The sequence below is a fragment of the Struthio camelus genome, chromosome 19 (assembly GCF_040807025.1).
Source record: "Struthio camelus isolate bStrCam1 chromosome 19, bStrCam1.hap1, whole genome shotgun sequence".
Classification (NCBI taxonomy): Eukaryota; Metazoa; Chordata; class Aves; order Struthioniformes; family Struthionidae; genus Struthio; species Struthio camelus.
In genome coordinates, this window is record NC_090960.1 from 7133885 (window position 1) to 7152160 (window position 18276).

The following is an 18276-nucleotide window of genomic DNA, read 5'->3' on the forward strand; positions in this document are numbered from 1 at the left end:
AAGTAAAAAACAAGCAACAATAGCTGTAAAGTAGTCCTTGCTACATGACTACTGACCACATCAGGATTTCATAGTAAAGCATGAAATAAAAGAATGCTTTGTTTTCTCAGAAAGAGGAGAATGGGGCTTTCCTTAAGAATTAAATGCACATTATATGCAGTTGTTTTTGTAAAGCACGAGGCGGTAAGCACAACTGAGGGTGTTTCACATGTATTTACTCCCTCTTTAGTTTAGGCTCCTATCTTTAAACCACAGCTGACCCACAAAGTCAGACTGAACTATAAACCTGCATCAATAGCATTTCAGGTTACTGCTTTGCTCCCACAGGAAAAAAAGGATTCATAACACCCCCCCCCCCCCCATCAGCAAAATGATCAGTTTCTTACCCAGCCTCAAATGAACTTGGCTGCTGGCAAAGCTTACTGGGGAGAACACTCGTGGAACCACAAGCCAAAGCTCAAAACACTTTGTTCAATGTATTGAGCTTTTAAATCTTATACAGAGTTACAAAGTCAGTGTTTTCAGTGTCAGCACTGGAATACTTCATATTCTCAGAATAACTAAAAACACTTAAGCATTTCTTGAGGACACACACAGCCATTGAAATCCTAGTCATATGCTTACACAAAACACTGAAAAAGTTGAAGCAGTTTGACTGGAAACTTTTATCAGGTACATTTATTAAGTAACAATATTCACAAAAGGGATGTTTATTAATATTTAACTTCCACGTAAGAGTTTGTAAAAAGCCTTGTTGAATTTTGTCAGCATACATGCAGCTGCAGGTTACAACACCTGGGAAAAGATTGGTACAAGAGGATTTTGTTAGTACCCTTGGAACTTTTAGCTGTCACAAAATTATATGGAAGATTCACATGCAGAAGATGTAACTGCTCCCAGTCCAAATCAGTCTAGCTTCCAATCATTAAAACCTTTTGGGTCAAACAGCACTACTGCATTACTGGCAAAGCTACAGGTTGTTCCAGTTTTAGACATTAGCTAATTAACGTCTTCATGGAAGAGAGTTGAATAAAACAGTTAAAACTGTACAACAGAATCCCTGTCTGCACCTAAGCTATGCTTCAAACTTAAGCCATCTAAGCCTGCAACGATGCAGACTTGTTCAGGCACACCTACATCTGTTCATACCAAGATCAAGGTATCTGCCAGCCTACAGTTGGTCTACTGTCACTGCCCGAGTTTTTGGTTTAAGTATATCCAGATTTTTAGAACTGTTGTCAGAACTGGACAGAAGTATAGCTGAACTACCATCTTCCTGGACGAGCATGATGGTAGCGTACAGAGCAGTAGACCACTACTAGAGAAGCGGAGATTAACAACACAATCCTGAACCCTTTCCATAGCTGTATGGAAACTCTTACAAAGGGATTGCTTAGCTTATTTGCCCCATTAATTGGGGGTCTATGTGTATGAGCAATCCAGATAGGACAGTATCAGATCATATAGTAATAAGAACCTCTCATCGCCACCAAAAAAAAGAAGTTGTGGAGGCACCAAAATTAAAACAAGGCTCCTTAGGACAAGGCTGTCAGTTATAGCATTACTTATACCTGAGTTACTTGTAAATTCCCTCCCATATCTTCTTTTAAAAATCTGAATAGTGTTTCAGCCTAAAAAAAAAAAAAAAAAGAGTTGAGACAGACTTCACTTTTCAACAGCCTGCCGACTAAAGACCACATGAAGCAGCAACAAGTATTCAGTAGCGTCACCCTGTGTGTCCTTAACCAATCTGAAATACGCGTATAGTAAAAGATAGTAACCATCCATATGCTGGATTTACCTCAAGGGTTATTAGAGTACGCAGTTCAGATTCAAATAAGGGAGAATTATGATTTATTCACATTTTTACAGTCTTAAATCTTTTTGTAAGTTCTCCCCACAAGACTTCATAAATCAGATTTAATTCACATATTAAAAATATGAAGCTTCTAAAGCAAAGTTGAAGAACTTTAAAGAAAATATATCCTGTTCCGAGTTATTCCCATTCCACTTCTCCCTTCTCACAGAAGGGAGAAGGGAAAAGTCTATGCTAAATCAGAAGTCATTCATTGAGCTTGCTCGTGTCCCACATGAAAACTGGATACTAACTGTAACGTGGCAAGAAGAGTAATACATTTATTCCTATGTGTTCTCTGAATAAACCAAAAAATCTCAGACATGCACACTATCCAGCATGTGCAGGAAACCTCCAAATCCCAATGAACCTGAGCGCTAAAGATACTATTGTCATGCTTTTACACCTGGAATAATCCCATGCCAGATAGGGATATTAGTATAGATGCTTTTTTTTTCCCCCCAAGGGGGAAAGGGGAACCTGGTATCTGGCTTTTTCAAAGGACAATGACACTTTTGACAGAGATGCCTGCAGTAACATAGTTTAAAAGCAGACAAAAGCTCATTCTCCAGAATGGGAAGCCGGTTCCCCCAAACAATTTAAGTTATCAGGTGAAAAATCAGCTCAAGAAATCAAACATCATCCATTTATCAGTCATCCTCCTACTTTGCAGAAAAAAGAACATATCTTCTGGAATTAATGAACTTAAATTAATACATACCTATACAATAAGGCTTTGCCTTTATTATTTGCTATAGAAAAAAAACCACTTCTGGGAGAAAAGTCCATAGATTGAGTAAGATAAATTTGTTTTCTTCTGAACACTGGGAAGTTTGAGAATACAGTATACGAAGGAATGTGTACCTATTAAGAAAATTATAATTAGTTATAACTATGGAAAAGCTACAAAAATTCCAAGTTCAAAATTAAGTTCAACTATCGAGTTCTATTGCTCTTCTACACCATTCTAGACAGAGCTCTACTGCAGAAACAAGGAGGAAGAAAGCGCAGGGAACACTGTGGTGGCCAGTCATTTTAAGTCATTTGAATAACTATATTGAACAGTTTATAGGAGCTTCCAACTCAGTTTTACTCAGCACTTCCACTGCTGGCCAGAATTCTGACAAGGCTGACAATTAAATCCTGAGACAGGAGAAACACCACATACAACAAGAGGTGCTGAAAATTCATATTTGTTGCTAAGTCATTAGATTTGCCACACTGAAAAAGGTCATTTTAAAAAGGGAAAAATAAAGAGTTGAATTAGATAAGACGCTATCTTCCTAACAACTCCAAGAAAAAGCTGTACTTTCTTATACGTATACAGCATTTGCACATGTCTTGATCTGCTTGGCCTGGCTAATTTTTGCAGTATGTACACCTGCTTAATATCAGTTTTATTATGTCACTGGGAACATTTTTCATCAAATACGAAAAAGCTTGCACTGAATAAACGAAGAAGCTGAACATACCAGTTTGACAGCTTCATCAGCCTCATTGGAAGCCACTGCCAAAATTTCTGTTGTAGGATTGAAGGTCACACATGTAGCAGGAGTAACTAGGTTCATTACGGCTTTAACTGGTTTAGGATTGTTTTCTTTGAGACAGACATCAGCAGTATACAAGTTTACAACTCCAGAAACTGAGCTAGAGAGGATAAATTAACACAGACCATATCAAGATGCAGCATTTACAGTTCACATTACCTTGTTATCTACAGCCATTATTCAACTAAAAACATTACTTCCAATAAAACATTTAATGGAGTTCGTAAAATACAAACAGAAAATCCTTTTTAGGACGAATGTTTTCTTGTCTAAAAACATACACTTTTACCAGTGGAGATCCTTGACATACTAATTTCTTACAAGTGCATATTTGGAACCATATATAGGTTAAAAGGCCCGTTATAAGACCCTCTTTTCTAGCAAGCAAAAGACCACATACAATGAATTCAGAGCAATAAGACCTCAGTACCAAAGACTCTGAAAGAGCCATGGTTCTTTTATTTGTTATTTTTAAGTGGAATTGGGTTGCAGAGCTTAAATATCCCTTTCTTCAACAGGCTAAGAAAACAGACTAAATTTTGAAATAGTTAATCTCATTTGAAAGAATTGCTACACCAGTTTAAGTTGCATCTTGACAAGTATACTTGGAAAAGCACTTTCAAGCAGTACGCTTTCACCTGAGTCAACGCACCTTTCTGAATACTAATATGCTATTCAGATCCAAATCAAGAGTATAAGAGACAACTAGAAAAGGGGAAAGGAACAGGACCCGAACTTGACATTCATAACATAAGGTGCATGGTTTCATTCTCCATTTCAGAATTAACTGCTAAACCCATTACATGGCAATAGCAATACATCAAGAGCGATAGCAGTATTCAATCTGCTGTGGCATTTTGGATGAATACGGAATAAAATAAACAGCTACCATAAAACAGACAACCTTCGCCTATTCACCTCTAGTCTCATTAAAACTCGAGTTACTCCACATTCCTATACTCTTACCAGCCATGACTGAGTTTACAGAACAGCTCCAGAATGAGATATCAAGAGGTTAATAAACCCAATTTAATAACTTACCCACATGCCACATACTGGTTATTTCTTGAAACAGCGATACACTTTCCTTCCAAAGAGCCTTCATCCTCAAATCTGTGTAGACACTTCCTGCTTTTCACATCCCAAACGAAAACTTCACCTTCCTCTGGTTGTGGAATGAAGCAGAAGTTTTTATACAAGCCATGTACACAGACCACAATGATTTGCGTATTTTGTCGAAGTAAATTTCAGAAAAAATAACTGTTAACTTGTTTTCAAACGAGAAATGCGGAGTGTTTAAGAAAACATACACATACATCTTCATTCCTCACCACTTGCTTATACTTTTAGGCGAGATACTGGCAGAGTCTCTTAATTCACTTTGTAAAACAAAGACTGATTTGAAAGACTTCTATGACTGAAACATAGTTGGGATTCGCACTGTTAATGAGAACACTTACTTGAATACGTATATATTTTGCTGCTGTCTGGAGTGAAAGCAGATGCAGCGGATCTTCCATTTACTTTCATAGTGCTGATCAGTTCCTTTGTCTATAGGATGAAGAGTAACAGCAGTGAAAGAGATTCTTCCAACTTTGACATTTTCTTGCTTGAAGCATTCCCAACTCCTTAAGCACACTTAAAGACACTTAAGAATTCTATTCCTGCTGAATTTAGCAGAACTAAGCTTCAGTCTTGTATTATCCTCAGAAAGAGCCTCTCTATGCACAGACTTGCAAGAGATGAAGCAAAACAAAGCTTTCATTTCAGTGATTCTTCAGAACGTAAACTAGTTCACGAACCATAACACATTAGTCTCCATCACTGCAATTGCACTACTGTAAGAATACAAAGAGCTACTTATAAAAGGAGATTATCTAGAGAAGTCTCCACAAAGAGGTTTTCAGAACATGTTAACCAACATTTTAGGGAGAACACAAGCACATTATATTTGAAAATGCTTTTCAAAAGAATTTTGAGTTTATATTTTAAAAATCAATTTCCTTTAATCTGCAACAGGCAGGACTCAAATACTCTTCTGATTCATGTATTGTACGGAAGGCTATTGAATAAATTAGCATGACAGTAAGGCATCTCATTACCCTCTCCTTTTGGCTGCCTAGAACTTAAAATCATGGCTTAACATGCAGCATTCAAGGAACACTTGATGCTTACAGGTGTGTTGACATTACAGGAATAAAAAACAAACAGCAAGAAAGTTGCTTCCATACTCCTGTCCCCCCAAAAAAATCTTTGCTAAGCTGACAATAAAAGAACGGCATTAACACTCTTTCAGAACCAAGTTACCTACAGGCCTTGTAAAATAAACGGGGTGTACATGGATCTCCAACTAGAACTAGTTCAATACAGGCTCATTGGGTCCCTCACTGGGAGGTCCCCATTGAGGAACAGCACTGAACATTTTTTGACAAGAATACTTTTCCTAACGAAAATCTGAAACAAATCCAGCTGCCAAATGACATTTGAAATCTAGCTGAAAAAAATCTGTATGCTTTACGAACCCCAGGAGCTAGCATGATTCATGAACACATTAAACCTACCACAATTCCCAAGGAAAGCAGTCCTATTTCCCCCTACCCTCAGCCACTTGCTTCCATATTGAGGCCATTCTTTCTGACAGCACAGTGTTTGCGCACCAGCTGAAACAGACAGACACCTTTCCAGCAAAGCTTAAAAAGCCTATGAAACCCTGGCCTTAGCTCTATCACCAGTCCCAAAGAGAACTGCGTAGTCTGCAAAACGTTCTCAGACATCCCAAAATCATTTGTTGAAGCTACAGTTCCAGACAACACAATACCTCATTTTCTGAGGCTGTCAGCACGTCTCATATTTCTGTTTTAGTCAAAAAGCCAGATGGCTTTTCAGATCAAAGATAAGCAAGCAGATTCAGGAGGCAAAGGGTACCAAGAAACTGAGGCAAAGTGAGTCATGAAAAAACCCTACCTTCATTGACAGCAAGTGAAGATAACCTGAAGTTCCAGTAAGCAGCATAAATGATCCATCTGGAGACACTTCAAAATTTTTGACAAACTTCTCCTCCATACCTTTAAAAAGAGGGATTCAGAACTTCAAGCTGGCATGATATTCTCTTTCAGCTTTCAGATCTATGATGAACATGAGTAAAGACCTGACCCCACTTCAACTTTTCATTTCTGCCATAGGCTGCCACAGGAAAGGTACAACTCAACCTTAAGCTTGTGTGACAACTATTCAAACTAAAACTAAACACACTAGTAAAAATCACTGAAGACAAATAACCGTACCACCAATGGTTTACTGCACTTTCTTTTACAGTTGATTTATATGCCAGCTCTGTTTGGGACAATCTCAACTATACCCAGAGAGTTAAAATGTTAACACTTAAACGTACCTCTTACTTGATGTACAGGAATAATACTTCCACCCATCATGTCATACACATAGAACATTTTATGGTGGGTACCAGTGGCTATAACTTGTTCTCCATCAGCACTGAAACAAGCCTTATAGATTGGAAAACTCTCTAAATAGATGCTTTGTATTTTTGGATTCTTTATACCATCAACCTTCAAAAAACACAGATAATACATTAAGGAACATATGAAGTCTTTCTACACAAAAAAAGTTAATCTTGACTAGCCAGTACAAGAGACTTATGCAGCAAAAGGTACACTCGTTTGAAGTATTAATCTCCCTACCTTCCCAATCTACAAACAACCTGGCTTTAACTCCTCACCCTAACCTCAGGCACTCCCACCCTCCTTGCACATACTCCAAACACCTCTCAGCCTTCCTGCCATGCCCAGGTTTTGTTTAATTATCATTTATATTGTGCTTTCCTATATGACATCATTTCCTTCACATTGCTCGCTCTTGCAGACCTGTGGGAGTCAAGCTTGACTTGTGCCTTTGACCACTTCACTGGTCCCTGAATAGAGAAATAGACTTTTACATTTCAGAGGAGCGTGACAGAAGAGTCCCAGGATGAGTAGCTTCCTGCTGCAGGACAGTCTCTCCATTCCAAAAATGCTTTGAGCTCTCCACTTTCATTTAAAGCTACTGTTGCTCAAATTATTATTTTTTTAAAAAAACAAGACAAACTTGGGGAAAAAAAAAATCACATCAGTCCTAGTCACTACAATCTTGAAACCAAAGATATTAAAAAAAATTCTTTACTAAAAATCTGGACAAAACCAATTTGCCTATACCCTATAAGCAGTTAGCATGAGGCCACTGAAGAAGGCATTTTGTTGGAACAAAATTTCAGTCAAGAAAATTCCACTCTAGACACAAGGACATTACAATCTCTAAAACATCCACATGCCATCACAGGAAGAGAGGAGGAAAAAGGTAAAAACAAGCAACTCCACCCCACCCCAGCTAAAACACATTTAAAATACATTTATTAAAAAACATTCAATATTAGTTGCTATTTCCATTGCATATATTAAAATTTCTCACCTGAAAGAGTGACACAGATCGATCGCGTCCAGCAGTGAGGATAACTTGAGCAGAAGGATGGAATTGCACTGTTGAAAGTTTTCCACCAGCAAGGCGTTCCTGATTAGCAGGCAAGCAGCTCTTCATCTATAATAGAGATCAAGCGGTTAAAAAAAAACAACACGTATTTGCTTATGCTGGTGAGTAGTCAGTCAATTTAATTTCTCTTTGTTCTACAAAGCAAGAGACCTCACACTATGCTGACCTTTTAGACAACTTAGACAAGCAGAATACACAGTAAGTCAGGGAAAACGTGCTGCTACAGTAGCATAGATACAAGATAATTAACCTTTCTACCAACCTCTGAATTAATGCAATTTATATAAAATTAGTTAAATTTCAACGAATCTGGAACACAGATCAGATAGCATACAAAACTCTTAAGGCTGTCAGATTAAGTTAATTTCTTACTGTATCAAAGACCGTTTCAGCAACCTCAGAGTTGTGGGAAAATTCCATCCTTCCTACCCAATTTCTCTGAAGTAGAAATATTTAGGCCTCTAAGTTATACGGGGGGAAAAAAATCCATACAATCACCAACAGAAACATTATTGTCCAAACAGCAAAGCGGTCAAAATGTGTATAGGGGTCAAAATAAGGTAAAAGTAAGATAGGCTTGCCTTTACCTGCAAAATACCTCTTGGCAGGGACTCTGAGTTTGATATGAAATTGCCAGTCCTGCATAGCAGATCATCATCTTCATCACTATCACCTATTAAAACAAAACACATAGAAAAGATTGATTTCACAAACACTTCCTACAAACCTACAAATTCCCCACAGAAGCAACAAGAAATAAAAGCACACCGAAGGGATAAAGCCAATTTATCCCACATATTATCACCTTATTCACACTGGAGAGACACTGAAAATTGTTTTCTAAAGAGTTGAATAGGGGAGCAGACAAAAGCATATTAAAATCATAATTTCATAATCATAATGAGTTTCTTTACTGTCATTTGCAGTCTTTCTGTGTTTCTTTTTACTTCCTCTGTCAGCCCAGGCAGGAACTCCTCCCATAGCTTGCTGAAATCTAGCGAGAAGAAAAACAGGGGGCAAGTGGGAAAGGACGTTTTTGAGAAAGTAGTTTCCTTCTATGCGCAACTTACATGATAGTCAGCCTCAATTGTGCGAGGTGATATGCGCATAAAATCACAACGCAAGTTTTCCTTCCCCCTCACAACTTCACTCCTGGCATTTATAAGGTATTTTGCGGACTCCTAGAACATGAAACTAAAGTGTAACTGGTGCTAAACATGACAATACTGTTCTTTGGAATTATAAGTGCTAGTACCAAGACAGCCCAAACACGTCTACAGTAGTGCTTTGCTATCTATCTATATCCATATTTCAGCTCATTCTTTCTAACATACCTTATTAAGTAGAAACCAATCACCTAGCCTAAGTCACTGTCTCCCATCACCCTACTTGCAAAGATTTTTCTGATATAGCTCCCTAGAACACAAGTTTGTACATCTCTACTAAAACAAGTGCTAAGTAAATTAGTCCATAGAAAAGTGTATTCATAAGCCTTATTTGCTATTCTTAATACTACTTTGGAGTTAAACACAGCAAATATTGCTAGACACGATAACTTTAAACCATCTACATGAATTCAGCAAAAAGAAGAGGTACTCTGAAGGTCACACGCATGTATCTTACGTTACTAGAAGTAGCTACAGAAGGGTTAATGAAACTCACTGTTCTTGAAGTCTTTGCCTAAGTTTTTTCTTACTAAGTATCTTCTCAGCATCACTTTTCATCATATCTTTCTTATACCTGTGGGTCATATCAATCCTAGGAAAAAAGCATAAGAAGCACCCAGATTACTTAAACTGAAGTCATTTGTACTAGTTCTTTAAAGCATCGTCCTTATTTCCTATCCACAAATTTTAACTTACTTTTCCTCAGCCTCATCGTCATCATCCACCCAGGCTGGTTTCTTAGACGATAAGAAGTTATCTTTGGCTTCATTCTCCACTTCCGAATCGCTGGAGTCTTTCAGAAGGCTTCTCCCCTCGGCGGCACGAAGCTGAAAACAACCAAAGAGGCCCCCTTTAACCCAGCCAGAGAAGGCGGCACCGTTTTTTCACAGGGCGGCGGGAAAGCGGGCGGACAAGGACGGCGAGGGAAGGCGCCGCCTCGCCGCGCAGGGCAGGCCGTGGCCTACCGGCGGGGGCCCGGCCAGGCGCTGCAGCAGCTCGCCCTCCTCCGCCGCCAGGCTGTCGCCGAACACCAGCTCCTCCAGCGCCCGCTCCGCGCCCGACGCCCCGCGGAGCGCCCGCAAGTGCCGGCCGCGGCGGGCCGCCTCCTCCGCCTCCTGCGCCGCCGCCTCCGCGCGCGGCTGTAGCGGCTGTAGCTGCTTCGCCATCTTCTTTTTCTTCTTCTTCTTCTTCATCGCCGCCATCTTCGGCCGCCGCTGCCCTCCCGCCGCCGCCGGGCCGGCGCGAGCCGCCACCGCCGCGCGCCCCATCACCCCTCACAGCGCCGCAGCCGGAACCGGAACGCGTGCGCGCCGCCCACGTGACTCCCTTATACCGCCCCCGCCTTGCCCCGCCCCCCTCACACGATAGGCTCGCGCTGCTGCCCCTCCTCCGCCCCCGTGACTCGGCCCGCTTGTCGTGGACCCAAGGCGCTGTCACGTGACCTCCTTTCTTTGCCTTCCTTTCCTCCTCCTCCTCTCCGCCCCCCCCCGCGCCTTTCACGTGATGAGGTCCGAGGCCAGGTCGCTCCATCGCAAACATAGAGGGGTCCCATGCCCCATATGGCAATAACCGCTCCTCAGCGGCAGCCTGGCGGCAACCTCCCGTGTCTCGTCACCCGCGAGAAGGTAAAACAAGCCCCTTCCGGGCCGCTTTTAACTTTCATGCGCTAATATGCCGTGAGCCCCCCCCTCCTTTGCGGAGTGGTTTCGCCCAGGGGGGGTACGGCGAGCGAGGGAGCCCCAAACAGCTGGGAGCCCAATGAGAGCGCGCGGTGGGCCGGGCGCCGCGCGTGCGCAGTGCCGTTATGCTAATGTTGTTGATATTCCGGAGCAGGGAGTTGAATTTCTTTCTCCGGCTGAGTGAGAGGCTGAACTTTCCAGGCCGCCTCCTGCCCCCGCTGGGCCCGGCCCCTCGCAGGGGGAGGCGGCAGGCGGAGGGGGCCGAGCCGAGGGGAGGGGGCAGAGGCAGCGGGCACCTCCTGCCCATGAGGGCCTGATGGAAAACACAAAGGACCTGGTGAGTCCCGCGGCCGCCGCCGCCGCGGGGGGCTGAGGCGGGGGGCAGCGCTGCGGCCAGGCGCTGAGGGGAGGGAGGCGGCGCGGGCCGGGCCGGTGGGGCTGAGCGACCCCCTCCTCCCTCACGGTGTTTCCTCCCCGCCTCCCCCCCCCCCCGCTCCCCCGGGGGGAGGGGGCTGCGCGGCCTGGGCACCTGTGTGGGAGGAGAGCAGCGCCGAGCCCCTGCGGGGGCGGGCAGCGCCGGGGGGAGGCACCGGCCGCCCGGAGGGGCTCGCTGCCTGCCGCCTCCCGGCGCGCTGCCGTCGCACGAAGTTTGCGGGGCGCCGGAGGGGGGCCGGGGGGGGGCTCGGCAGGAGCTGCCGGCGGCGGCGCAGCCCTGTCATCCGCGGCGCAGCTGCGGGCACGTGGAGGCGGGCGGCCGGCGGCTCCCCCTTTGTTGTGGTCCGGCGGCGCCCCCCCTCCGGCCTCCCCCCTGCCTTTCTCTTTATGTCCCTGCCGGCAGCCAGAGCCAGTAACAAAAAGTTTCGGTCTGTCTCGTAGCGAGCGCTTCAGGCTCGCTGGGATACGCGTCCTCAGAGGGGTCTGTCGGAGCGCTGCTTTTCTCAGTAACTTCCTCTTGCCCTTAACCGCTTTTAAGGTTTAGTCTGCCCGTCGCGTTCACTTTAAGCGCTTTAGAGTATTCTTTAGTCCCGGCACTTCAGAAGCGGCGGGTTCTTTGCAGCCAGTGGCCCCGTCAATATCCTTTTTATGCTTGTTGATGTTTTGACTTTGTTCTGGACGCGAGCAATAAACTCGTGAAACCAGTTTCGCTTTCAGGTTGGCGGTGGAAGTGTTTTAAACTGTAGGAATTTCTGTCCAGTGTGACTTTAAAAAAAAAAAAAAAAGAATCGCCCTATAAAGCGTCTGCTGATTACGGTAGAAGCTACTGCGTGTGAGAAAGCAGTTCCTTTTAAAATAACACTTTAAAACGTGGGTGACAGCCCTTGTGATTTTTTAACTTCTAAAACTAGTTGCGGCTTTGAAAGCTGCAGGGTAGTCTTCTCTGTTTTAAATGAAGGCTATTTTCCAGGTCGGAGATGCTGTATTTATTTGTTTGGAGTTTTTTTAGTCGTTTATAACAGCCTGATTTTGATCCATAAGGAATGGAATAATAAGTTTAGGAGAAAGTCTAATCTGGAACATTAAATGGGAGCTAAAACAATGATATTCTTAAACAAAAACCAAACTTGGTAAGTCAGTAGCCTTTACTAGTTGCTTCTAACTAGGGATCGTTTTGAGTAAGTGAGTAGTGTAAGTTATTGGAAAGCGTAGCAGAGGTGTATTTTTTCTTAGCGGGAAGTCATTGTTTACACTAAAGAATAGTTTAGATCTTGGTCTTGAGAGTGCATAGTGCATGTGCAACAGGGTTGTCAGCTGAAAGCAAGGGTTCTCTTCATTGTGGTTCTCAGAAGAACTACGTGACTGTAGCAGTAATGACAACAATATGTACAAAAGTTCCCTTGGCTTTCATTTTTCTTACCTTTTAAAACTTGGTTTAATTCTGCAAGGTTCTTGATACCTTCTGCAAACTGCTACTGCATACCTTCGTTTCTCAGGTAAGTCAGTACATGCTGGGCAAGTGTGATATTTTACTGAATCTGGCACTTGGCACGTAGAAGGAATTCAGGTGTTCCAGGGTTTGGGTTTGTTTTTTTTTTTAACCTATAAATTGATTTTTTTTAATGGTAATGCATTGTTGAAAACCAAGTATTTGACTTCTAGACTTCATGTCTTCCAGATAACTCCTGCGTGCAAGGGTTTTGTAGAAGCATAATGGAATTTGTAACACATCTTGAGTTTTCTCAGAACTCAGATATTTCAGATATTACGTCTCCTTCCCCCTCCAAATTGCCTGCTAATTTGATATATTTTTTTGTAAAAGAGTCTCCCCTCTTGTGTGAAACCCCCTGGGGAAGAGGCTATGGACAAAACCATTGGCAAACAGCAGAAACTGGCTTCAGACAAAATGCTGTCATACATAGCAAATGAAGAGACAGGAAAAAACATTTCTGTAATTTTCCAGCTGAGATTTTACTTGTAATAAGAGTGGAAGGCACATTTCCAGATAGAGGTGAGTCGCTTCTATAAAAAAGTAAGTTTGGTTGGTTCTAATTTCCAGGAATCCCAAAACATTTAGGTTTGGGGTTTTTTTGTTTGTTTGTTTTTAATGAAAATTGAAAGTATGTTTTCTTTAAAATTGAAATGGTGTTTGAATTTTCCTTTTTTGTCATGCTCTGAGACACAATTAGTTCTTCAGTTCCACAGGGGGCAAGCTAGTATTACTACACTAAATTATTTTGGCTAGGTGAAGTTCAGAAGAGTTGTAATGAATTAGTTCTGTCTTCTTGGTGTCTTAATGTTGAAATACAGAGCTAAAACTAAACTTGCAGCATAAAGCATTAATGAACTTTTGAAAACAAAGGCCGTGCATCGAATTTGGTATGAACTTGGAAGTACGCTGTGGGAAATGCATGATCTGATAAGGATGTGTGATTGAAGTAAATACATCTTAGCACATACAATTGACTCGAAGTTTATGATGACCTCATTGTTGATCTTGGCCTCCAACGCCATCTGTCCATACTCCTGTCATGTTTCTGGGGGTTGCCTCTGAATGTAGAAAGTGATGCGTTGCCTATCTTTATAGGTGCTGGTGGGCCTTTGTTAAGCTGCCATTCTTGTATTTTGTCAAAATTCTAATTTGCTGCCTTTCTGAATTCAAGTACCAAATTGATTCAGTAATAACAATAAACATTTTGAGCAGGTTGAAACCTTCCTATGACCCTTTTGTATCATCTTCCTTCGGCAAAGATGCGCTTACTTGGAGGCAAGGAATTTAGTTACTGCGTAATGGGGTATTTTCTCTAACAAGTTCTCCCCTTCAAAACATTTTCTCAAAAGTTTTGCCAGTACTTGAGCGTAGTCTTCATCGAGACACTAAAGCAATTTCCTGAGTAAGTATTTGATGTTTTATTAACATTAAATTGTTTTATTTTGTGTTTTGGCCATACATTGTTTACTCTTCTTGAACAAGTTTTTATTGTGAAAGAGCAGTTACTGCACTCCAGGAACATCTGCTATGATGTGCTGACCAAATTCAACTGTCTGTACAGCACTGTAAGTTAAGGGAATGAGAAACAAGTTATTTATTGTATCTATTTAGAGTTGCTTTCGTGATTTTTAGGGAAACTGCTTTCCTTAACTATATTCTTTTATCGTAGCATTTACCTTGTGTAATGGTTAATTAAGAGTATTTCTTAAAAATACATTGTTGCCAAGTATTTACAGAACAGAGAGGAACAGGAAAATGGGAAGTCAGGCAGAATAAAAGAGCAGTTCTTAAGAGTTCCTTTCTCCACCCAACCCTTCAGTAAAGAAAACTATGCAAGAAAAACCCTAGGTAAATAGTCCTACAGGCTTATTTGCCAGTCCCACTTACCCTAGACTTTGTATTGTTCTGTCTAAAAATCTTTCCTGTTGAGGAACCGGTAATCTCATTAGGAAAATAAGCCTTAGCTGGTATGCCTAAAAGTTTGGCCTGTTTTGTTTTTTTATTTACATGTATTGCTTCTTCTTAATGTAGTAGTAGATTTTCTTTTAGGAGTAGAGTTACTTAAGCTACTGCTCTTTTGCTATTGACCAGAGTTACGCCGATCTAAGTATTACAGTGTGCCAGACTCTTGCTCAAAACCTTGTTTTGCAGGCAGGCAGGATGCTATTCCCTCATCTGTTAATAGGTGAAGAACACTGGTCTGATTCAGTTTTGAGGGAAAGGCAATCTCCTCAGTGTGGTTTTAGTGCTAAATCCTTCTAAGAGTAGAAAGCATTTTTTATCTTTGTATGCATACATTGTGAATTATCGTATGGATTGACATTACTGTGATGTAATTATTAGAGCAAGTTACTACTACTGTTAGTCTCTGGTAGGAAAACAAGGGAATTTTTAAAGAAGCTGTATCAAACGATGATGATTAAAGTGTGTAAATGTAAAAATTGTGCTTAATCTCTTCCTGCTAATAGTCGTAAACCCCAGTTTTGTGGTTTTGGCAGGCCACCTTCATGCTTTAGCTATGATACTGCTTTCTGGGGGAAGGGCTGTGTTCTCATTAGCAGCATGTCTCAAAATTCAGTAGGACCATCTGTACTGCACAGTAATAGGATGCTCCTTCTGAGACTTCCGTTCCTAGAGGTGCTGCAGGTGCCATGGTTAGGTGCTTCTGTGTCAGACAGACAAATTATTACTAGTCAGCTGATAAGGCGGGCTGCTGCACATCACTTGTAAGAACTCAGCAGGAGTTGCAAGCTGCTGCTTTTACGGAAGCAGCTGCCTCTTGTCTGTTTTCGTTCTGCTTGAGGCAGTGGCCACAGGAACTCCATGGGAGCCAGGTTCTGCTGTCTTGCAGCAAAATATTAGAGTAGGTTTTTCATGTCTTGCCCTCTGTGTAAGGATGCAATTTCTGACCCTTGAGCTGTACCCCCGCATTTTTCTGTTTCCACACTGGACAGGCTTTGCAAGTGGAATAGGACCCCTAAGTTCTGCAGGCAGTGTTATCAGAGATTCCACAAGTTATTCACTTGTTTCTACCAATGTTGTCTCTCCACTTGTGTTGAAAAGAACCTTAGTGGTGTTCATTATCAAATTGGAAATGTTTTGGTCTGCTCTAGCAAAATTTCAGCATAGGTGTTTACATGTTGCCTTCCCTAACTTTCACCTACTTCTCCACACAAAGTACTTCTTGTTTTCAAAGTCTGTGGGGGTTTTTTCTGTTGCAGAACTATACCTTTTTCAAGTTTGATTAAATGTATTTTGAGTAATTTCCCAAGAATTGCAATCTGTATGGTAACTATAAATTAATATTAAGAATGTCCCAAGTAAATTATCCAGTAAACATGCTCATTTTCTGGCACAAGCTTGAATAAAAACATTTTATAAAGCTACAGTATTTTTAAAAAACAATAAACAAAGCTACTCTCTTAGTTGCTCATAACTTGAATTAGGACAATTTGTCCAAATACAAAGTTAATGGAAAGGTAGTAAATGAGACCTCTTTTGAGAGTTTGAGAGATGTTTTCTCATCTGTGGATGTTTTGGCAAATAAGGCTTGCCCGTAATACTGAGGTTCTAAATGTATGTGATGCCAGAGAAAAACCAAAAAAAAAAAAAAAGAGGAGTCAAAGGTACTGTTGTGATATCTGCAATAGTAATCTTGTGCCCTGCTTCAGCTTCCCTAGAGCAGTCTATCTGTTTTCTGCGCCACTGGACCTCTGTGCCTGTTCCTCTTGCCTCCATCCATCCGTTCCCTGTTCGCTTTTCCCTTGCAGTGGGAGCAGTCCCGGCTACAGAGCTTCTCTGCTCCAGCTCTAGAGGTTGGAGGGACTGGGAAAGGGCTGTGCTCCTCTTGCTTCCTCTGAGCAGGTAGCTTTTCTACCTCTAGCAATGAAGTGGGTCAGTAGAGTGTAGCAGAATTGCTGTGTGGGTCCAGAGTTCTCTAGTCTGCGGTGAGAAAGGGAATTTCCAGCGCTATCTCCTACTGCAGCCTGCGCTAAAGGGTTGAGTCCTCCTTTATGCGAGATGAGGTCCTGCTCTCTCACTGAGATAGATCAGCTGAGTTGTAGAGAATGAGTGAACAAGGAAGAGGATACTATTTGTAAGACTCCAAAAACCCCACTAATATAGGAGGCATCGTGATATTTTGGTATTAATGTTATGAATGGTTAATATGGTATTGCATTTTATTGCATAGCAGAGGCTGTATCCTCTGGTCAGTGAAAGTTAAGTATCGTGAGACGTTATGAAGCTTATGAAATGCTGAGGGAGCCAACTGGCCTTTTTGCTTGTGTTCTGATCTGTAAATTATTGGTACTGGTAGCAGAACACTGTATCCATGGCAACGTTGTGTTCAACTTCTAGCTTAATCTACACACACGTGCACACACAAACAAATAACTTATCTTGCATCTTGTTGGTTTATAATATCAGTAGTAGCGTACAGGTAAGACTTGTTAGCAGTGCGGGTCAGGACTTGGTTTTGCTCTGCCATCATTCAATGTTTCCTCTAATGATTGCAACTGTCATCCCAGTTGCTTCAAGCAGATGTCAGTTGCTTCAAGGAGATCGCAAGTTATACCCTATCCTAAGTTTTGGTTAGTTTTAATATAATTTTGAATTGTTGGGTAGGGAATGTGTGCATGATTAACATTATGTTGACATTTTTAGGTTTCAGAGACACTTTAAATGTGTTAAATTTGTTTACCTCATTTTTGTGCTTATTGTTTTTTAGTTGGATGCTGAGACTGGGTCAGTGAGGAAATGAGTTTTCCCATTTGACTATGAGGAAATCCTTCTGTAATAGGATTTAGACAGATTGCAAGGGAGAATAGAGAATATTATAATAAAGGGATAGCATGGCAGAAAAAGGCTCGGATGAGATCCAACAATAAAGATGTTCAGGCGTATACTCTCTAGGAAAGGGATTTGGGGAATTATTGTGATGAAATCTTTAAAGCTATGAATCCAAATGCAATTTAAGAAGGAAAGGTCTGATTACATATTATTTTTTTCTGTCCACAATGATTTTTTTAATAAAATTAGCTCTTGGAAAAAGGTAGAGGTAAAGATGTTTTGTGTGTGCTGTATTGCTTGATTTGTAAAACGGTGTTGATGTTTGTTTCTTGATATTTCTTTTTCAGTTTCTTGCTGTATTTCATTCTCCTAACTTGTGCTTCTGTGATAGCATTTCTTTCTTTGTCTTCTCTTCATTTATTAACTCCTCTCAGCCTAAATAGATATTGGTAAGAACGATGGAAATACTTTAAAACAAATATATATATATATATATATATATATATATATATATATTTAGCTTAATGAAGGCAGCTTAGTTATCTAGCAGTAGCCTTGTTTCAAGAGGTGTGTAAAATAGTACTAAAGTGAAAAAGTCACTGTATTAAAATACATATATTGAACGTGCATCAGAGAAAATACTATTCTATTCATCTATTGTTTATGCATCTTCAATGTCTTTGGAAATTGCTTAACTATTACATGTTCTTCAAAGTTGTACGTTTCCACTTGACCTCAGGTTTTTGGTTATAGGAAAACTATTATGTAATGG

General features: G+C 41.3%; 2 protein-coding genes across 18 annotated transcripts in view; one reads left to right on the forward strand and one right to left on the reverse strand.

The window, feature by feature from the left end:
- Positions 1-660: 660 nt before the first annotated feature.
- UTP18 (UTP18 small subunit processome component) lies at positions 661-10408 on the reverse strand. The gene is made up of 14 exons (XM_068913890.1): positions 10073-10408; positions 9804-9934; positions 9604-9699; positions 8856-8935; positions 8529-8614; positions 7864-7989; positions 6794-6968; positions 6367-6467; positions 4863-4953; positions 4444-4567; positions 3328-3502; positions 2577-2719; positions 1572-1631; positions 661-795 (listed from the first exon to the last, which is right to left on the reverse strand). Exons 1-13 carry the CDS (start codon positions 10373-10375, stop codon positions 1607-1609), a joined length of 1656 nt encoding a protein of 551 aa, XP_068769991.1. The 5' UTR covers positions 10376-10408; the 3' UTR covers positions 661-795; positions 1572-1606.
- Positions 10409-10586: 178 nt separating this feature from the next.
- MBTD1 (mbt domain containing 1) overlaps positions 10587-18276 on the forward strand; it is a 37333-nt gene continuing 29643 nt past the window's right edge. For 6 of the 17 annotated variants that reach the window (XM_068913891.1, XM_068913892.1, XM_068913893.1 and 3 more), the window contains exon 1: positions 10587-10732. In XM_068913891.1, the coding sequence (XP_068769992.1) occupies positions 10658-10732 (75 nt within the window). In that variant the 5' untranslated portion in view covers positions 10587-10657. Of the gene's footprint in view, positions 10733-10782; positions 11124-13043; positions 13233-13925; positions 14116-18276 lie in introns of those variants that run through there. The other 11 variants (XM_068913904.1, XM_068913905.1, XM_068913907.1 and 8 more) reach the window with 11 other exon arrangements.